Genomic DNA, 23,552 nt, shown 5'->3' with positions numbered 1-23,552 from the left:
AAATTCCATTTCTGTCATAAATAAAAATATTTTTTTTACTTTAACAATTGATGCTGTGCGATCTAGATGCTCCTAGCTGGAGGATAGCTCGAATGCCAATTCTTTAGTTGGCTAGTCGAAACTACAAGACAGATGGATCAGAGAACTCGGGCTGGCTAGCCTGACGAGGTCGCTCCGATGCTTAAGTCAATACTGTATGTGAGTAGTGAGTTGAAAGTTTGTGTGCAATTAAGCTAGAATGCACAAAATCGCTTATACCTAGGTCTCAGGGCCCGAAGCTCTTATATAGATGGGCTGTCATGGGTCTCATGAAACACTCTCGGGATCTTCGGCCTGAGCCGTAGGGGTCCATTTCGCTCAGGAAGGTGGAAAACGCGCTAACTAATAGGGATTACCGTTTCCCTCCGATTCGGATGGGATGAGGTTAAGGCCTACGATCCCAAAAGGTTAGGAGACAACTACCAAGCTTCAAGATATCTGCTACGTGTCACTCTGGCAAGCTTGGTCATCCCTAGATACCTGAGCTTCGGTGCTATCTGAGGTGACCGAGATACCCGAGGCGATGCGACCTGCAGAGGTGGGCGAGGATGCTGAGTCATGTGTCTAATACCAGGTTGTGTCCAAGGTTCAAAGTATCGACACGTATCAGCTCGTATCAGACGATACATATCATTTCAGGACCCCTTCGATACGCCCCTACAGTAGGTGTATTAGAGGTCTAACCGGATTAGGGGGTAAAGGAGACCTAAACCAGCCCCCCTGAACCGATTGCGAAAAACAAAAAAAAGGCATGAAAAACTGTATCGATTCACTTGATACGCCCATACCGGCGTATCGACCGTATCGATATTTTGAACCTGGGTTGTATTCACATGTCCGCTTCTTACTAGGTCGAGCCAAATCACCCCTCATCAGTTAACTTCCGAGAGACTCGGGGATGACAGAGGCATGTATGCAAAATTAATCGGCGAGCACATCCCGCAAGTCGCCACCAAGACCTCAATCTGGTCAGCAAGCCTCAAGGGAGGTGGCTCCTCGCATTGAGGCCACTTCGACTAGTGACGAGATGCTACAGGTCGGCCCTGGACGAGGTGCTGCTGGTCGGCCTAAGTTATGGTCGAGGTCTCCAGGTTGGCGGCAGAGGTAGGTCGCCATGTTGGGGTCAAAGTTGGACTACGATATGGGACTCCATTACTTTGGAAAGTCACTGCTTAGGTGGCGTCTGGGTGTCATCCAACAATTTCAGGATGCCATGTGTCATGGTGTCATTTGAGGGCCAAATCTACCCTCATCAATTGCCCCCACTCCCGAGCTGAGGGAAGCTCGGCAAAGGGAGTAGATTGTTCCTTTGGCTCGGAATGACTAATTTGATGAGCTCGAAGTTATAGACGTCAGTCCAATTTGCTCATCAGGTCGGAATAGTCTAAGTGTTGAATGAAAGCTTACACAGGGGCTCACTGTCTTGGTTAATGGGGCATAGGAGCGAACTTATCCGCTTGAGGAGAGGTGGAGAAGATACCCCGAGGGCATCTACCTTACTAGGGATGCAACCGTCAAGGGGTTATTCTATCCAGTCAAGTACCTCAAGAGCGAAGTTCATCATGCCGCCCTCAAGAAGGAGTTTTGATTGCGTAACTATTTTTTTTTAGATTGCTCCCCTTACGTAGACTTCAACACAAAATCCCTCGAGCCGGTTCCCTTTGTTTCCTCTTCTCTCTCTCTCTCTCTCTCTCTCTCTCTCTCTCTCTCTCTCTCTCTCTCTCTTTTGAATGTACAAATCAACTTTTCTAAAGCATAGTAAAGGACAACCTGAAGTAATGTAAGCCAAGGTGAACAAGTGTTGTAGGGTACGTGCCTAGCCTGCCTATGCACTGGTAAGGCATAGAGTCGTCCCCACTACTCATGTGCTTAGAAAGTGACTAGGTCTTATTCATGTTTAGCACCGAGGTCACTATATGCTTGGCGTTGTGGCCCTTAGCAATGCCGGTTGTCCACTCCTACGAGAAGCCATTGGGAGCTCGACTTGCGGGGCAGCTTTGCTAACCATAGGTCGCCAACCCGCACGAGAGCCTTGGAAGGCTCGACCTATAAGGGCATCCATGTAGTCCGTTGGCCGCTGACTCCCACAGGAGCCTTGAAGGGCTCGACTTGCAGAGGCGACCTCATGAAATAGAGCTGATGAGGCTTCATCTGGGCTGACTTCTATTGAGGATGAGTTGAGGTTGTTTTGCTGCAATCTACATTAAGGCGGTATGAATACATCGAGCTTCTCCCATGCTCACATCTGGAAATTCATGCTTCATCTCATAGAACTGCCATGCTTAAATCTCGGCGGGAACCACTGATGGCTCTACTGCGGGGAGAGGGGTGTTCACATGAGGTAGCGGTACTGGGAATGCTGAGTTCGACGTGAACTTGTCTTGTTGTCACATGGATTTCTCAAGGTTCATTACGGATGTTCTTGCCCCCTAGTAATTGATATTTGTTCTAGATATTGGTGTTGCTCAAAGATGCCATTGGGTTCATAAAAATGGAAATTAGAGAGTGAGAACTTAGATTTTTAAAAGGTGAGATCTTAGCTTTCTGGAAGATGAGGACTTAGCTTTTTGGAATGTAAGAACTTAGCTTTTTGTAGTGGTTCCCACAGATGATGCTAATTAATGGTGCGTGATTTGGATGCTCCTACCTGGAGGATAGTTCGAATGTTGATTGCTTAGCTGGCTAGTCGAAACTATAAGACAGATGGATTAGAGAACCCGGGGCGGCTAGCTTGGCGAGGTTGCTCCGATGCTTAAGTCAGTATTATATATGAGTAGCGAGCTGAAAGTTTGTATGCTAATAAGCTAGAATGCACAAAATCGTGCATACCTGGGTTTTAGGGGCTAAAGCTCTTATATAGCTAGGCTATCGTGGGTCTTGCAAAATTCTCTGGGATCTTCGGCCTAAGCCATAGGGGTCCATTTCGCTTTGGAAGGTAGAAATTGCACTAACTGATAGGAATTATCATCTCCCTACGATTCAGACGTGATGAAGTTAAGGCCTACAGTTATGCGGCATGATCCCGAAAGGTTAGGAGACAACTGGCAAGCTTGTAGAGATCTGCTATGTGTCACTCTGGCATGCTTGGTCATCCCTAGATACCTGAGCTTCGGTGCTATCCGAGGTGACTGAGATACCAGAGGCAACGCGACCTATTGAGGTGGTCGAGGATGCTGAGTCATGTGTCTAATCACCAAGTTGTGTCCAAGGTTCAAAGTATCAACACATATCGACTTGTATTGGATGATACGTATCATTCCGGGACCCTTTCGATAAGCCCCTAGTGAGTGTATCGGAGGTCTGGCTGACTCAGGGGGTAGAGGATACCTAAACTAGCCCCCTAAACCGGTTGTGAAAAAAAATAAAAAAAAGGGCCTGAATAACTATATTCGATCTGCCTGATACGCCCATACTAGCATATTGGATGTATTGATATTTTGAACCTGGACTATGTCCATGTGTCCGTCGTTTACTAGGTCGGGCCAAATCACCCCTCATTAGTTAACTTCCGAGAGACCTAGGGATGATGGGGCATGTATGCAGAATTAGTCAGTGAGCACATCCCGCAGGTCACCACCTAGATCTCAATCAGATCAGTAAGCCCTTGAGGGAGGTCGCTCCTCACATCGAGACCACTTCGATTGGTGACGAGCTGCTACAGGTCGGCACTAGACGAAGTGCTGCTAGCTGGCCTAAATTATGGTCAAGGTTGCCAGGTCGGAGTCGACGTCAAACTGCGATCTAGGATCATTACTTTGGCAAGTCACACTTTAGGTGGCGTCTAGGTGTCATCCAGCTATTTCGGGATGCCATGTGTTGTGGTGTCATTGGAGGGCCAAATCCGTCATCATCAACAATTATTTTTATTTAATATGATGAATATATAACATTAGAAATATTCTCAAATGTTTTCAACAAAATTTTGTACATTTTCATTTTTTTATGTTCTATCTTTTTTAAATATTTATTATTCAATTATAACATCATGAGTTTCTTTGAAAAGTTAGATCATTGACCCACCATCTAAATAAGAAAATAGATTTGCTTCTGGATCAGTTTTAAATTATATAGTTAATCTATATTTTATAAATAATTTTTACTTATTACACCTATATTTTTGTTTTACATAAAATATATATATATATATATATATATATATATATATATATATATAATTACTTGTACTTTTTTAAAGATTTATTGTTTAACTGTCATATCATCAATTAATCCTTTTGACCAAACTATTAACCCACCATCCAAAAAGGAAAATAGTTTGATTTTGATTTCTAGGTTAACATTAAATTTTGTATTACATTTCCATCATTGATAAAATTATTTCTTATGTATAATCCTTATTCTTGTTCAATATAATGAACTTATAATATTAGAGATGTACCTAATATTATATTTTTTATAAATATATAACATTAATTATGTGCCCAAAATTTTTCTTTTTTTAACTTTAATGTTTCTTTGTATTTTCTATTTTGGAAAATTTTAATATTTGACTATGGAATCATTTCATTTCTAAGTTGATTTTAAATTTGGTATTCCATTTTCATCTTTAATAAAATTAATTCTTATATTTCATACTTATTTTTGTTTAGTATAATGAATATACAATATTGGAGATATGCCCAATTCTTTTTTTTTGTATTATATATTTTATATATTTTTATTTTTTATTATTTAATTATGGTATTATTTATTAACTCATTTGACTCTAAATGATTTGATTGCTTACCCACCATTAGGAGGAAAAAAATGGTATTGTTTGCAAATTATTTTTCAAAATATTTATTTTTATACTATTAAAATTAATATTGTAGATTTAATTAGTAGAATTTAAAGATCAGAAAAAAATATATCTTAAATATAGGATTTAATGATATAGAATAGGAAAATGTTTTTATTTAAATTTTATATTCCATTTCCATAATTAATAAAAACATTTCTTATTTATCATACTTATTATTGTTTAATGTGTCAAACATATGATGTTAAAAATGTCCCCAGTTTTTATTAATTTTTTTTATATTTTTTTTTTGCATTTTATCTATTTCTGAATTTTATGATTTAATTGTAGCAACATGGATTGACCCATTTGACCCAAGATGGTTTAATTTCTTACCACCACATAGATGAAACCACTATTTTTTCAATTAGATTTTAAAAGTACAAATTTTTATGTTATTGGAACTATTAATTTATTATATATGGATTTAATTTATAGAATTCAATGATGAGAAGAAACAAAAATGCCTTAAATATATGATTGAATGAAGGTAAGTGCAAGTTAATACCTTAAATGTTGCATTTAGTGAGAGGGAATTGAATATCTTAAAATTACCTCAATTTAACTCAATTTATATCAATAACCAATTATCCTATTTTTCCTCATTTTTTATCAATAAATTTAAATATAGAAGGGAATTGAGGCTATTCGTGCTTCTTAAAGTAATATAGATGTATCTCATATACATTTTATGAGAGATCTACACGCTCGATAATAAATGTCTAATTTTTGTATTTTATATGATAAATAAATTGAAAGAAAAGCATCAATATGTAGATAATAATTGTATTTTAAATAATTAAAAAATATTATTTTAAATATTAAAAATTAAAAAAATAATATTTTAAATATTATGTTATTGATAAAATATGAAAAGAATTAATATTTAAATAATGAAAAAAGAGCTGAGAAGGAGAACCATCGGACTTGTGATAAAATTAACATTACAAATTATTATTTTATTGATAAAATATTAAAATTTAAAAATTATTAAAAGATTAAATAAAATGAAAGTAATTGGACAAATGTAACGCAGATGCATTACACTGAAACCTTCCTACAAATTATGGTGTGGATCATCCATGAAAAAATATTATAGATAATAAATTGGGGTATAACACATCCCTGTCCATAACAGAACACCATATCTTACGTAGACAGGACCAAAACGGTCCCATCCACGATATTTACACATTAATGAACGCACATAATAAACTGGGATGTTTTAATCATATGTATCAATATTTGTACAAAAGCATACATGCATACACAGATCCCACATGGATAGATTCATCAATCTAATTTTATTTGTCTTTTTTTTTTTTTACTTTTTATGGTATCATATCGTAAACTTCATGTTGCCCTCTCTCCTGGGTCATGGCAGTGTGGCAGGTCCGTTACGTTAATGGGTTGTTAGTAGTCATTGATCATCCGCAGGAGTATAGTTCGTTACACGTTACGTGAATATATTTCACACTAACGACTCGTTTGATTTGTGCGAATATAATCATTTCGGTTCCAATTGTTTGATTGGACAGAGGTCATTCCCTCCCCCTTCCTTTAGAATGAACTCCCATTCCATCCGATTCTAAGTTCCATTTTGATTTCTGTCTGAACCAAACATACTATGGGAGTAGACCACTCTGATTCCGATTCCGATTCCACCTACAACCACTACTCATTACATTTAGGGATGATTATGAAAAACCAAAAAAAAAAAAAAAAGAAAAAGAAAAAGAAAACTGAACTGAATTGATGAGATCAAACTGAAAATCCAGTAAACCAAATCGATCGATATAGTTTCAATTCGGTATTTTCAAAAAACTGAATGTACCAATTTGGTTTCAGTTAATTAATATAAAAAACCAGTAATTAATCAAATCGACTGTTATACTTATATTTAATTATATATACTATATGTATATTTATATATATTATATATTTCATATGTATTTCTAATATTTTTATTATATATATATTTATTTATTTATAACATATATTATAAATATGAAAAAACCAACGAACCAAATTGATCATCCGATTAACCAGTTGGCTTTGATTTGATATTAACTATCGATTTTCCAAACGTAATAGTACGAGTCCGATTTAAAAAATAGCCCACGATTCGGTTAACCGATATGTAAGCACCTCTAATCACATCCACCTATGGTTTCACATGACCATCAATTTCACAGCCGTATGACATGTTAGAATCATTTATATCGATTCTCTTTCTGTCTAATTAAGGTTGTATTTGGTAGTATTGCCGTTTCAGGGTCAACTGCTTAGAGAGGCAATACAGCTGGTTTGACATGAAATTTGTTTAATTGGTACATATGCTGATTAAGCATTTAACATGTATTTTGAGCATCGTCGTATTTGGCATTCGCGTTGTTACCTAAAACGTTTAAATGAAATGTTTATATTCAATGTGACACCATCCTATTATACCAACTCTCGTTCATTCATTTATAACGGTGAAATAAATGTTATCTGATGATTCCTGGCTCCTTATTACACATAGATTAATATCTAGATGCAGATAGGGGTGTTTAATTGGACTGGATTTGGTTTAATCCGATCTAGTCCAATGTGAATATATTATAAGGGATCAGGTCCAATCTAATCCAATAAATGTTTTAAATTAATTTGGATTGGTCTAATTCATTGTTTGGACCATCTAATCTGTTTAAATTTATTTTAACTTAGATTGATTTCAGTCTAAATCCGGTCCATTGACACACATTCTTATCTTATATCAATGGACCAGATATTGGCTTAACCCAATTCAATATAAACTTGTTATGGGATCATGTCCAATCCAATCTAATAAATATTTTGGACCAAATTGATCCGGATCCAATATGTCTTGTTGGTTCGTCCAATCCGTTCAATTTGATTTCAGACTGGAGGGGGTCCAATTTGACCTTACAAGATTGGGAACAGGGCACCCAGACCCATTGAAGGTGCACCTCTAGATATTTGGATTGTGTTTGGTTTGAAGGAAAAAAAAAGGAAAGAAAAGAAAAATTAAGAAAACCTTTACAAACCTTATATAGGTTTTCATATCTTTTTCTCCCTTTCCCTACTTTTTACTTCAAACCAAACATAGCCTTGAAGTCTGACCTGCTATCCCTTTGCCAATGTTGGATTGCAGGGACACATACTCATTTTGCCAAGTTAGAAGAAGTTGGACTGACATGAAACAAATTAGATATTAAACGAATCCCGACCAAATCCAGATCCACCTGGAGTGCAAAAGGTGGATTTTGGTGCAGGTGGGCTCACGTTTGGCCCATTTACAATCTGGATCAGATTTGATTTAGAAAATGAATATTTTGTGATGCTCCAAAACAACTAGATGTCGTGTCGATGGATTTTGGATAAACCCGCACTATTTTATGCCCCGGTGAAAGTTGACAAAATAGGACATTCTCACAATTTTCACCCAAGTCTTAGGGTCTGTTTAGTTTATAGTCGAAATTGAAATGGTATATTCGCAGTCTGTTTGATTCATATAGAAATCAAAATGAGGAATTAGAGTCAAATAGAATGAGATTTCAGTCTCAAGAGAGAGGGAGGGAATATCCATTTTTTCAAAATGTGGGAATACCGTTCCATCAAGAGAGAGAATGGGATTCCGACTCTAATCAACCAAACAATTACGATAAGAATGGCCACTTCCCATTTGGATTCCAGACCCTGAGTCCTGCAAACAAACGGGCCCTTAATTTATTTACACTTTACAGTGCAAATTTGGCATATTCTAAACAGAATTCGTATAGAACACATCGTATAAATCCCCTTCCATCCGCTGAAAGAGTAATAATCCATCACAACTCCACAAGTCGCAGCCCCACGAGGCATCAGCCATGTACTATCGTATTGCCTCAACTTTCGTATCTTTACTTTCTTAGGGATAGGGTAAGTATACCCGACCCGGTTATAGAGATTTGATGGGGAAAAGCTTTGGCCTATACTCACATTTTTGGAAATGCTACCTAATCATGAGAATAGGGTAAAATAGTAATTATTCCTTTTTTTTTTTTTGTATCATAAACATAGATATGGGTGTGAATTGGTGAATGTGTCTACTCCAAAAACACTCTCAATATGCTGTTGGCCCCCAACAGCCAAAATTATCCCGTTTGATGGGTGGGTGGCATGTGGGGCCCATTGGCATAACGCAAATGACAACACAAGGCTCGAAGGTGAGAGACCTGGCACAAACTCAGCTTTAGAGCCCATTTGAAAGGGTTTCTGTAGTGTAGTGTAGTGTTCATAAAACACCAAAAGCCACCGTCTAAAAGCCCTCCCAAGCGGAAGAGGACAATTAGGAGGAATTTGGGTGGGTGTGAATCGTGATGAACATCCCTCGGTCTCGGTGGAAGTAAAGTGAATAATTAATTAGATTTAGAAATAAGGAATCTTAGACGATTAATAAAACAAATCAAAGGGGCGGAATAAGAAAGGGTCTGTGGTGGTGGTGATTGGTGATTGGTGAAGGTGAATGAATTCATAATTCAAATGTACATACAAGGCCGGCATCAAAATAATATATTGCGTGGGGCACCACTCATTCTTTATTTAAAAAAATTAATGAAGTAGAGCTTGTTTTTTCTTCTTTTTGTGCAACTCACTATCCATTGGAAGTTAAAACGTTTGGAATCTGTGGCGGTTAATTATATTGGTATGACTTGTGAATGTGACAAGCTGACACCATCCTTCATTTGTTTAATCTTTATCACTTAATGTAACATCGCCAATTTCACCTAATATCCTATTAAATCTCAACCAGCCAACAAACAATTAAATCACTAAATAAATTCAGATATTGGATCTCCAAAGGTTGATACAAGGTTGGATGCATCCCGGTACTTGCCAAATTGTGTTATATACTCAGGGGTGCCAATTGGAATGGATTTGGTTACATCCGATCCAGTCTAAATATGAGTCTATTATAAATGGGTTAGGCCCAGTCCAATCTAATGAATATTTTTTATTATTTTACATCAATTCAATTTAATGTCTGGATCATGCAATCTGTTTAAATTAGTTTTAGTTTAGATGGGCTCCAACCCAATTCAGTCTAATAAATGCTTTGGACCATTAAGTGTAGACTAGTCCAATTTACATTTTATTGGTATGTCGAATCAGTTTAAATTGATTTAGATTTGGATGGGGTCTAACCAAAAACTGGTCCATTGACACAGTTATGTATAGTTAGGAATCGTATGAAGAAAAGCAAGGATCATATTTTCTATACGAGGACCATTTGGGTGGTATTTCGGGCATTGTTTAGTAGCCCAGTAATGGACAAGATTTTATTTCAAAAAAAAAAAAAAAAGAATAGTGGGATATAAATATATAGTTGAAAGTTGATGATGAAGTTCAAGAATCTCTGGTGAGTGATATTACAGAAGAAAGAAAAAGAAGCAAGGCTTTGTTGGAACTTAAAAGGAGAAGGAGAAAAGCTGTTTGTGACATTTGACTGTATGAAGATACCATGTTTGGCTAGGGTTAGTTGGTCTACTTCTTCTCCATCAGATTTAGATTTAGATTTAGATTTAGATTTAGATTAGATACTGCAATTTAATATTATATAAAATGAAAATGAAGGAAGGAAGCTCATGTCGACGACTTTGATAGCTCCTTCCTTGGGTTTGTTTTGTGCTAATAATAGAAACTTAACCAACCAAAACACTTTGGATGATGATAGACACACAAGAAATTGATGACTTAGCTAGCTAACCCAACTTTGCAGTTTGCACCTCTCTCTCTCTCTCCCCTCGCAAATCCAGATTCACTCCTCCCAGCATGCATCTCACACCAATCTCACGGCCCTTTCAGGTATTTATTGAGAACATCTCCGGTAACTGATTTTGTCATTCATGGGAGATGTTCTGAATGCACGGCTCCGATAAGATTGGTTTGAGATGCACTCCATGGGGAGCAAATCCGATTCTCTCACTCACAAAGTCAAAATACTCAATTCTAAAAGTGAAACGAATTTATTTATCAGTAAATTAAAAAAAAAAAAAAAAAAAAACATGCGGATCAGACTCACTTGGGAAAGGCTTTCCTCCCTGTAATCTCACAATGTCCAAATCAAGTATTAATTATGACATCTCCGGTGCAAACCCACGAACCACTAAATTAATTAATTCATTTTTTTTCCACAAAATGCGCTATGTTGTAGTCGTTACGATTTGTTAATAAATTTCAACTTCAAGGGAGTTGATCATCAATTGAGCCAATTACCGGTACAGATGAAAAGAAAGAAGAAGATTTATGATATTTATCCGCAGCCCACAGAAAAAGGAATAAAACATGTACCAACATTGGAGGATGAATTTCTTGCCACGTAGCAATGGATAGGCTATGTTATATATACACAGTAGTATCGATCCACTTGAAGTTGTCGCGTGTGATCTTTGTGGGTAATGGTAGTTGGTAATGCAAAGAAAAAAAATATATATATATACATAGTTATATAATGATATTGAAATGGGCCACGCTGCCCTTGCAGATTCCTCACGGCTGTAGTGTCGTAGTGCGTGCGCCAAGAAAAGAGATTAGAGAAGCGGGGGAATGTCACCATCTACCTTGTCTTTTTTGTCTCTCTATGCCCTCTTTGTCACACTTGATTTGACACCTCGATTTCGACGGTTATTCAACTGTAAACTACTACACCACGGGACTATTGCCGGTGCTCGGATTGAAAATTTTCAGTCAGTAGATTAATTGCGGGAAAAAAAATCTATGAATGCCCAAAAGATATAATACCATGCTTTTTAAAAACGAACCGGTTAGGGTCCGGTTCAAATGGTCCGGCCGTTCAGACCCGTTCTGACAAAAAAAATAAAAAAATTTTAAAAATTAGAAAAAACCGTTTGAACGGTTCAAACGGTTAATCGGCCGATTCAGCGGTTTACTGACCAAAATCAACGGTTTTGGGGGAAAAAGTGGTTTTGGAGGAAAACGGAACCGGTCAGGTGACTGGTTCTCGGTTTTTCCGGTCCGGTCCGGTTTTGAAAATAATGTATAACACCGAAAAAGCTTTTTGTCAATCAAAACTTCCTTTTGAATTTTGATGAAAACTCATCTCATTAGTTACCATTTATCAATTAAGAAATATATATTATTTGATCTTTTAATGAAAACATGTATACATATAACGAAAATATTTGAAAAAAATATTTGTAATTTTCTGTTTTTCTTTATTTAAATTATCATATTTTATTTTTATTTTAAGAATTAATTTATTCTTTTAAACTAAATCGGATCGAATCAGATTTGGATATTCAACATTTTTATTGGACTCAAATTTGAACCAATATTCATGAAATCTAATCAGATCAGATCGAATCTACAATTTATCGAATTGGAATCAATTATACCTTGATTTGAATCCAATCCGATTTGTTTGCATCTCTAAATCAAAGCACCCCATGAATTTTGATAAATACCTTTGATTGGTCATATTTTTTTATGATAACAGTTGATTGATTATAAGTTTTATGCTATCATATATTTCTAGTATCATAGTCCAACTCTTTTCTTAATTTCATAAAACATGATAAGTTATACCAATCTCAATAATACTGGAATTCATAGAGGGTCTCTCTCTTGGCAGGAGGGTTTCTCTCTCTGTGTGAGGGTCTCTCTCTCTGCGTGGTAGGGTTTCTCTCTCACATTTATGGATGTAAAAACTTTCATTTATTTCTTTGCATATCAGTATTTGTTGGAGAGGTTCTTTGGATAGATTTGAGAGATGACGGTTTTGATCTAGGCCTATAGGGTAGACTTGGGATCTTTGGCTCTATTCATTATAATATTTGTTTTCCCTCTACTCTTTTTTTTTTTTTTTGTTGGCCTTGGTTGAATTTATGTGTACTGTCCATTCGGGGTCTCTCCGGCAACGTTCATGCTCCAACTGTTTCGGTTTCTATAACAACACGGATGGGTTGTATTTTGCATATTTTATGTCCCTACAGTTATAAGTTACAACTTCTTTTGTGCACTTTTGAATTTTTGTGGGGCTCATTCCTTGAATGCTTGGAAGGTGGAGCATTAGGGAGAGTTTTATAATAGGAGAAGATCTTGGGCCTCTCCCATTGATTGGGTGCCATGGTACTCATTTTCTCTATACCCCATTGAGGGTTTTGCATATAATTGATCTGGACTCATTTGGTAGGGAGACACTATCCATTGAGGGTTTTGCATATAGTTGATCCGGACTCATTTGATAGGAAGACACACTTGCTGACTTAATCTCTATTGAAGGCACTTAGCCGACCTTTATGACGTTTCTTAAATTTACGTCAGTTGTAGTGATTTCTCAAGTCTTTTTTCTCCTAATTTATAAGTCAGTTGTAGTGATTTCTCAACTGTTTAGGCGTAAAAGAAAAAAAGAAACGATACTGGAATTAGGAGTCAGAGTTGGGATTTGCTAATAGAGTATTGAATGAGTAGGCCCATCGAGAGAAGAGAGACAATTCGGTTGAGTTTTGGGATGGAACTCCAAGAGAGTCTTCAATACATGGTTTAGGTTTATCATGATTAATATAAGAGTATAACTATAGATGATTTGAACTCCTTATCAGTATCGATCAAAGCCACCATCCAACGACTTTGAATTATCGTGAGACTCATTTGACATTATTATATCTAAGCATGATTATGTCCATGTCTCTCTATTAATCACTGTTTTCAAAACCTGACTGGACTGGACGGTCAGATCAGAAAAACTGGAAATCGGTTATTTAATCAGAAAAAATTGTTTTTTCCCTCAAAATCGTTAATTTTGGTCACTAAATCACTGAACCGACTAATTAACCGTTTGAACCAGATCCTTAACCGATTCAATCACTGGTTCGTTTTTAAAAATCAAGCTTTTAATTTATTCCACTGATTAATCCACAACTGAGACTCGCTTGACTTAAATACATTATTCTAATTAACTTTGTCAAATACACAAATTACGGTGATCAGCCAGTCGGCCGGTCAGACTGTTGGGACGAAAAACCGTTTTCCAGTTGTTTGAAATGTTTTCCATTCATCCATTGAGAGAGAAAGAGAGGAGAGAGGAGCCATATCATATGTATCTTTATCGAATCTGTGAATCCGTGTCTAATGCTGGAATAAATCAACTAACATACCAACTGGGTCGTCCCGGTGCTGGCAACATATATAGTTATTGGTTATAGATTTGGATGTTTGGTTTTAAAACCATTTTTTCGATAAAAAAAAAAACCGAGACCGGCTTTGCTCAGGGCAAGCCTGTACTCACACCATACCAACTTTACATTGGAAATATTTTTTCAAGAAATAAAGCACATGAATGTGGAGATATTCCCAATGCAAAACTGTAAAGGCTGCTTGAACGAGCATCTCTATTGGAAGCCGAAGTCAAAAAAAAAAAAGAAAAAATTCCTCATTGCCCCCAGCAGTTTAGTTGCATGGATCCGATGTGTATCCCATGTGGCAATTGATGATGTGTAATTAATGTGGCGTAATTCGGCTGCTCCCTGGTGGAGATGATTTGCCTGTCAGCAACGACAAGAATTAAGGTTCTTGCAAGAAAGGAGTTAGAGATCCTGGGGTGGTTTACCTGACGATAACACTCCGATGGCTAAGTTAGCACTTAGTAATAGAGAGCTTGAAGATGATATAAGAGAAATAGAGAGCTAGACAACAAAGATTACACACATACCTTCGCCCCTGGGGGGTGAAGTCTTTATATAGTGGAGTTCTCGTAGGTTTGGTGGAGCAGTTCCTGGATCCCCGCTGTAATGGGATCCGTTTCCATGTTAGGTGGGAACAACACAACCAATCGGTAAGGTTACCCATTTCCGCCTGAATCAGGAAGTGGGTGAGCTAATAAAACCTTTACAAGGTACGATCCCGTAAGATGCGGAGTATGGTGATGAGATCTCCGCGGTTGCAATGCAATGGTTGGTCTGATTAGGAGGCGAGCTACTCGTAAGGTGCCATGCTGCCTAGTGGCAAGCTGACTAGGGGCGACCTTCCTGCGCTCGTGCTCTTTAGATCCGACCTGATATGAATGTCGAAGTGCCTTAGTGCTGAGGTGATCTTACACCGAGGTAGGCTTGTCTCGAGGTGGATTCTTTTCGAGGTGGTCCATCTGTCTAGGTTCAATCCGTAGCGGACTTGATATCGTTATCCTGGTCACGATCTAATACCGGGGTGACTTCAATTTGGGATATCAGGGTACCCGAGGTAGTTTTGTAGCGAACGGATCTATCACTTGTGTCGAGTCACGTCCGCGTGCCGATCTGATCATGTTGAGTTGTCACCTATGCCGAGTCACATCCACGTGTCTCCCTGTTAAGAGGTCGGACCAAATTTCCCTTCATCAGTAATGAATGAAAATGTTTTGGTGATTTTGAAAATTTTCCTTCATGAAAACTATCGCATTGTTTTCCCATTCAAGGTTTCTACTATTTCCTCATTCAAGATTTGGAACAAGATCCCTACAAATACTTCACAGTTAAGCTCACACTAGGGTTTTTAAAAACGAATTGGTGACCGAACTAGTCAGGGGTCCGATTATCAGTTCAAACGATCTGACCATTCGACCCGAACGACTGGCCTGTTCTGACAAAAAAATTAAAAAATTGGAAAACAATCAAAACCGTTCAAACGTTTCGAACGGTTAATCAGTCGATTCATCAGTTTGTTGACCAAAATCAATGGTTTTGGAGGGAAAAGCGGTTTTAGAGGAAAACACCGGTTCCTAGTCTTTCTAGTCCGACCATCTGATCCGGACCAGTTTTGAAAACAGTACACCAGACTGTTCGATTAATACTTTGCTGAAAGCCTACTTGGCACAAAACAGTCAAAAACTTGGAAAAGAGATAATGTACGTATGTTGTATGGCTTATGTTTATTATATAAATGTTTATAATTAATTCTCTTTAAAATCTTTAAAACTGGAAAAAAGTGGTTGATAAATGTTTTTTTGATAGTTATTAATGGTTAGATGTCATATAAGCAGAACAATAAATAAAATGCCTTTGTATTGAGAGAAATGTTAAAATGAAATTTAATCTAGAAATTGGTTTACATGTAAATCAAGACAAATATTTATAAGATAAATAAACGTACGAAATAACATAATAGGACAAATGCCCACATGGCAATGATCTAGCACCATTTATCTAATAAAGGGAAGCCATACCAAATATGCTGAAAATATGCATATTTAGGCATTGGCATTTTTTTTTTCAAAAATCGGGCCGAAAAACGACCAACCTACCAAACACCATCTTAAAAAGTATGGACAAACAAATGTGTCCATTGCACCCATTAAAGTTGGTGGGTGTGTTGTAAATGACGAATAGGCATAGGCCATAGGCGTGGTGGCACTACACTACACATGCCCTTGCTCTTGCATTGCTGATTGCTTCAGTGCAAACTTTGATACAAAGCAAGCAACCATTACTGGTCCAATAGTACAATAATACCCATACATTCAACAGTTTTTAGAATAAAAGCAAAGTATCGATCTCAACTCTCACTCAAGAGTGAAGACCCTCCCTCGTGTAAAGTAAAAGTGTAAAACATAAAACAACCGACCTCCTCCTTCACACCTAACTCCACAATCCTCCTCCACAATTGATGCGACTTCTCAGGGGGAGAACAAGCGTTTCAACTAAAATATTATATTCAATCAAATATAACAAAAAACACAAAAGATAATCAAATAGGAAAAAACAAACAAGGATATAGACAACATCTTTATCTTAAAAAGTAATTTCTATTATCAGAACTAATTCTCTGTACATTATAAAAATGCCACTTCCACACACACTCTCTCTCTCTATCCTTAGCTTCTCCACATCTACAGGTTACACCATCACCATATATGTAAACAGCTACACCTAGCCAGGAATTATTTACAAGAATATACTTTAAGCATTTATGCAAAGTGATGCTTCCCCTACTCCTATAGCTTATGAAACAAGACTTAGCTTCAATCCTATCTTCAAGGGGTTATGGCTTAAAATCAAAAGGAAAATATCATAGTTATTCAAACACACCGTTATAGTTTATATTCCTTCTATTTACATTCTGTACATCTAATTATATATATTTAACTTTGTTCCTTTTTCTATGCCTTTGTTCAAGTATTCCCTTCCCTTTCTCTAAAAGACCCATCTTACTATTACCTTTCCACGTTTATTTCACACGACTGAGGACCCTTTTCCACACCCTTTTTACATTCTTTTTTTCAGCTTTATTTATATATCTTTTTTTTTTTTTTGTTAATTCTACTTATTTCAGAATGGGGCTCGATGTGGGATGCCCTTCCTCCTGGACGTCCGGTAATTGACAATCGGAGGAGTCCCCGGAGAAATGTTCACGGCATCGTAACCCGAGCTATTAAACTTCTCAATGCCATCCTTTTCACCATCGGATGAAACCGCCAGTTCAATGAAGCGATTGAAGACAGAGGTCTTTCGGATCTTCTTCGGCGTCGACGAATCGTCCGACGATTCCCATCCATGCAACGCGTCTCGGCTGTGTTTCGATCGCAGTGTGAATGTCAGGTCCGGGTCACCACGCTTGATGCCTCCGAGCTGACAATCAACAAGGGAATTTTCTTTGTCTCATAAGAATGAACACAGAGCGGGCTTCTAGAAAACAGGGCATAGAAACAGAGAGAAGGAAATCAACATAAACCCGGATTGGAAAATCGACTGAAGATTGTTGAGGAAGAAGAAAATCAACGCAGTCTGGATGAACACAGAAATAAAACAGAAAAAAAAAAATAAAAAGAGAGCCCGGACAAAAATCCATTGAACATTATTGATTAAATGTCAAAATTGGCCTACTCGTAGAAACCAAACCTTAATTGATTAAATGTCAAAATCGGCGTACTTGTAGAAACCTCAATTATTGAGGATTGATTCCTAGAAAACCACTAATTTTCTGCAGTCACAGAGAAACAAGATACATGGGTATCTACTAATGTTACTGATGACTGCAAACAGAATAAAAAATTCACGAAACCAATTTGGAAATAATACATGGAATTGGAATGCTCTGAGAAACTGGACAGACCACGCAAATCCAAAGGCGTGGGATGATAGCATCATAAACAAGATAATTTTAATTTTTTAACCGAGGAAGTGAACCGGAAAGAATGAATCTTACCTTACATCCAAGAGAGCAGAACCTGAAAGAATCGAGGAGGCTTCGGCAGCAGATCTCACAAGTGTTGGTCACGCCCTTCCCCGGCCTCGGCTGAGGCCGCTCGTTGAGAAAAACGATCTTGGCGCTGTTGATAATGTAGGTTTGAATGGCTGAGATGTCGATGTATTTCTGAACCTCATGGACCCTTATCACGTTGTGGTACGATGATCTCCGTATCTGTATCAACAGACCCCAAAGAAGATGGATTAAAACACCAGATTGACAGAGATGTTTATGCCAAGAACGAGTTTGGAGATGAAATAGGGACGGCAGACCTGAACAATGTGATGGTCTCGGTGGTGAATCACGCAGTAGGAGCAGAGAGCATCACCCATGCAGTCCAAGCAATAGAGGTTGCACTCGCTCTTGTTGGAGTCACAATGGATTCTACAGGGACTAAAGTAGTTAGCCTTCAACATCGGCTTCAACCATGGCGGACCTAGATCATCGTCCCCCGTTTTGACTGTCAAGCTCACCTAAAAACGCATACCCACATGCCCAAATCCATTAAAACCTCATCAAAACGCATACCCACATGCCCAAATCCATTAAAACAAGAGTAAGAAGAAACAGGACAGAGCATTCTCCAATGAGTGTTCTCATTCTCACCATGACTTTCTTTTGCTTGGCCTTGACAACCCCGATAGACTGCTGTTGATTCTCGATAGCCAGCTTGTCCAGTTATATATCCACAGGCAGGAAGAAGGGGCAGAAGGCAAAACTGAAAAATAAAAGCAACCCATGTTAGAAATGAAAGGCAGAATAGATTGAGAGAGTACACACTTGAAATCAGCTTTAGCCTTGATTTCGTTCTTTACCTAGAATTGCGAAGCGTCAAGCTCCGAAAGCTCTACTTTTTTCGAGAAGATTCAGAGCAGAAGCCGCTGTGCTCTGGAGTTTGAGAGGGGAGAGAAGCAGCAACAAGGAGAGAAAGACAGCGAGGAACTAAAAGAGGGTTTAATGGATCAAGGGAGAATATATGAGGCGGTCGCTAAGCGAGATTCTCTCTTCCTACCATCCAATGTTTTCAGATTTTCTGTATTTATATTTTCTTTGTTTTTCTATGCTTATCTCTATTCTTTCTAATTCTGATCTCCCTTGTTAAATAGTGGTCAAAGAAAAACGTCATACACAAAGAGCAAATTACTTATACCTCCTTAGACGTGTTGGTCAAATACAACTAAATCCCTAGGATTTATATATTTTTGAATATACAAAATTCTATTTCCTTCTAATTCATAACCTTTTGCAGTTTCTTGGTCAAATGGGGGTATGAGATATTAAGTACGTAAAGCCCAATAAGAATATGACTAAAAGCGGCTAAAGGCTTGTAGGAAATTTTAGAAATTAGAAACTGGTGTTTTGGTTAATGTGGTTGTATAAATAAAATAATGGGTTGGTTCTTATCGCTTATGTCCATACATTTGATTTTTCAATACATGACTTTGTCTCTGAAATCTTAATGTTGTTATATTCTTAAGTTGAAGTTGGGCAAGCATTCAATATTGGATAGAAGTGACACAAGAGAAAAGGGCGAAAAGATAAGCCGGCCGGCTTGTTGGTTGAACCGCCAAAAATCTCTTCCAAATTCCGAGTGAGAGATAGAGCCAAATGCATAAATATAAATAATGTACAGTAGAGTAAGTAGAAGTAGACAGTGGTGAAGATGCCACTTGGAGTCTGTCCCTACCCAGTGCTTATTTGCATGTTTTCAAAATCGGACCGGAAAAATTGGGAATCGGTCATCTTATTGGTTTTATTTTTCTTCAAAATCATTTTCCCCTTAAAATCATTAATTTTGGTCAGTAAACTGTTGAACCGGTTGGTTAATCGTTCGAACGGTTTTGACTGTTTTACAATTTTTTAAAATTATTTTTTTTTCAGAATGAGCCAGCTGTTCGGGTCAAACGGTCCGACCGTTCGAACTAGTAATCGGACCCCTGACCAGTTTGTTTTTAAAAACCATGCTTATTTGAATTTCAAATAAGTGATTATTGGATCATTGCTTAAAAATAAGTGTTTATAAGTATTTGATGAAAAACCACTCATTTCAAATGGGGATAGTATAGGTATTGTCAAAATGATGTGGCAGGGTAAGATAGGCCAGAATGGAAATAGGCGCTTGTCGAATTAATGCTTAATTTCTGTTTGATTTTTTTTTTTTTGGGATTTCGAGAGGGAGAAAGACGGTTTGTGGGATTTTGGTATTTATTGATGAAGATATTTATGTTCTTTTTTCAAACTTATGTGAGGTCTACGAAATTTTATTTTATTAAGTGATATCCATCTCCCACCTAGGTAACAAACTTTTCCACATGGGGGAAAAAGTTGTAGATGGCTTTCTTATGACTAAAACAATCATTGTTTTATTTACCTAGGAAGCAAAAGAATATGAGTAAATGCACTTATCCGGGCTCGAATAAGTACCTTTCCAAAAAATAAACGGGGCCTTAAAAATAAGCCCAAATTTTGGGCTTCTCAAATTCTATTCTTAGAATAAGCACTTATTGATGTGATCCCAGCCCAAAATAAATATTTATTTAAATAAACACTTAATTTTAAGCACCCCCACCCTTTGAATCTATTAATACGAACGAGATTGCAGTCCTTTTAATTTTCATTTTCATGGCTGTGACCAAGGGTGAAAATGGGTTGATTTGGTTCAGTTTCATGGAAGAACTTGGGTGTAGGTTTCAAGTTTTTGGAACCAGAACCTACCATGTGAAGATCGGTTGCAGGGTCGGTTCTGGCCTTGACGGTTCTGAGGTTGGCACTAGGGTCTTCCCATGAAACCTATTCTTTGTTTATTCTCCCTCTTAAAAAAAATGAAACATGTCCTTTAAAATGTTGATTTTCACTAATCATAATATATAATTTAAAACTTATATTATGTTTATTGATTAAACTGAGTAACTTAGTATGTAGATTATTATAATATATTAACATATGGTTCAAAATATATCATATTATAATTTAAATTTTATAAATATTATCTTTTACATTATTAATTATACACATTCAAATATTAAAGTGAAAACAAATTATCAAATTACTTAAGTAACTCAGTGGTCAAGTGAGACCGTGGCTTTAGTAACACTGAGCGCTTGGGTTCAAATCTTCACATTCTTAAAAAAAATTTAAAATTTATTTCAATGAAAGTTCAGTTCCAAGACCAGTTTCACTAAGGCCAACCAAGGCCGGTTCATCAGGTTGGTTTTGATAGGGTAAACCCCTAGACCCTGGAATCAACCTTGGTAAGGGTCGGTTCCAAGAATTTGGAACCAAACCCTACCCTATAACAAATTGGGTAGGTTCGGCTCGAAATCAGTTCCATTCGGTTCCAAGTAGAACCTACCCATGTGCTCACCCCTACCTGTAACAGTAACATTAAGATCTCCCATTATCATCCAACTTAACAAATTCAAAGCACCAAGGCGGACCATTTCAAATAATCCATAGGATGACTATTAATATCAACAACTATACATACTAGCTATGATTAGAAAAATAAGTAATTTGAAGATTAATACATCTTCTCCAACTTAGGGGTGTTAATGGACCAGGTTCAACTTGGACCCTGTTCAAATCAAAACCAATTTGAATGGGTTGGATGGTCCAATAAGATATATTAAATTGGATTAGTCCAAATTTACTAGTCCAAAGTATTTATTAGACTGCATTGGACCTGGTCCATCTGCAATAGATTTATATTGGATTGGATCGAGTTGAATCAATATCTTGTCTATTGACAAAAGACAAGAGTAGGGGTGTCAATGGACCAAGTTTGGATTAGATACAATATGAATTAAAACCAATTTGAACAGGTTGGGTGTCCCAATAAGATATTAAATTAGAACAGCTTAGTCCAAAATATTTATCAGATTAGATTGGACCTAGCCCATCCGTAATAGATTCATGTTGCATTGGATCGGCTTGGACCAATATCTGGTCCATTCACAGACGTACTCCAACTAGAGCTGTTCAAATAACTTTCAAATCGGATTCAGCAAAATCCAAATCTGTTCTGATTATTGAAAAGTTGCATCTGAATCCGATGTGAAATCTGGTCGGATTTGAATTTGAATCTTAATGGATTCCGATTTAATTTGGCTCTGTTTTAATTTTTTAAAATACAAAAAAATTAAAACATTAATTACTTTTCAAATTTTATATATAATAAGTTAATGTAAATATCACATACTAAATTTATTACAGTATATAAATTCATATATAATATCATATTAAATATAATTATATCAAATTTACATATTAAAATTGATAAATATTATAATATAATCAGATTCGGATTTTAATCAAATCGAATAAAATCAAATCTGAATCCCGATTATTAATAAAATGCAGATTTCAAAATTTGAATGTAATCCGATTGCATAAACATATAATCGGATCGGATGTCGAATAGGACTACAGATTTTCGGATATCATTTAACAGGCCTTAAATATAATCCATCTCGCCAACATCTTCGATTTTTTTTTTTCTTCATTTCGCCTGATCTCCATAATGAAATGTACATCAAGTTTTTCTTCATGTCTATCTGTTCCATACCTAAATTTAGTGGGTTTGGATCATTATAAGAGACAGTAGGACTCAGTGCCGGCGTTGGTAAGGTCTCTGGCAGACTGTAGCGAATACTAATATCTTCCTTCTTGTTTCAAAATGGACTAATACCTTCTCTGTCGACTGATGTTATTGAACAACATCCTCCTCTTCTGTTAGGATTCTATCAAGACCCAATTGCTATGTGACCCCCCCTCTGTCAGGATTCTATCAATACCCAGTTGCATGTTGAAATGTTTTTTGTTTCGTCAATCCTTCTGTAATTGCTGCCCTACCCTGTTCTTCTTTTGTAAGTTAATATATCGCCCCTCTGCTCCAAATCTTCTAAGGAAACTGGATACCTACGAATATAGAGCTTACCTGAATTAATGGGATTGGACCAGTATAGTGGGTAGAATTGCGCTGCCCAATAAAGAGAACAATAGGTTCTACCGTCCAATGTTTTCAAAACCGGACAGTACGGACGGTAGGACTAGAAAACCAGGAATCGGTTAGGTGATTGGTTCGTTTTACCTCAAAATTGTTATTTGGCTAAGAACCGTTGATTTGATCAGTAAATCGTTGACTCGGGTGGTCAAAGTGTTTGACCCAAGAATGGTTTTTGGCCATTTTTTGGGTTTTTTAAATTTTTTATATTTTTATCAGAGTGAGCGGGCTGTCCATTCAGACCAGATGGTTGGACCATTTTACCCAAGAATCAGACCCATAACAGTTCCCTGTCTGGTTTGGTTTTAAAAACCTTGATATCGTCCCTTGCTACTCACGTCAAGCCAAACCATTGAACATTGGCATTAGGAACCTCAATAAAACATTGATAATTTCTGATGAGTTAGGCGCTGTTTAGTTCTGTTGCCATTTATTTAATAAATATTTTTTATGGCATTCAACTTGAAAAAAAAAAACAGTTAAAAACATTTT

At 37.0% G+C, this 23,552-nt stretch overlaps 1 protein-coding gene across 1 annotated transcript; it reads right to left on the bottom strand.

Annotated features, from left to right (window-relative positions):
* Positions 1-16,596: 16,596 nt before the first annotated feature.
* Positions 16,597-19,149, bottom strand: LOC148849616 (protein RGF1 INDUCIBLE TRANSCRIPTION FACTOR 1-like). Its single transcript, XM_088952072.1, has 5 exons — positions 18,874-19,149; positions 18,665-18,776; positions 18,331-18,531; positions 18,017-18,232; positions 16,597-17,439 (listed from the first exon to the last, which is right to left on the bottom strand). The coding sequence occupies exons 2-5, from the start codon at positions 18,665-18,667 to the stop codon at positions 17,140-17,142; spliced, it is 720 nt and encodes a 239-aa protein (XP_088808198.1). The 5' UTR covers positions 18,668-18,776; positions 18,874-19,149; the 3' UTR covers positions 16,597-17,139.
* Between the last annotated feature and the right edge of the window lie 4,403 nt (positions 19,150-23,552).

The sequence above is a fragment of the Nelumbo lutea genome, chromosome 6 (assembly GCF_056320005.1).
Source record: "Nelumbo lutea isolate HS-2025 chromosome 6, American lotus-T2T, whole genome shotgun sequence".
Lineage (NCBI taxonomy): Eukaryota > Viridiplantae > Streptophyta > Magnoliopsida > Proteales > Nelumbonaceae > Nelumbo > Nelumbo lutea.
Note: the sequence above shows the minus strand (reverse complement) of the source record. Positions and strands in the feature narration are given on the sequence as shown.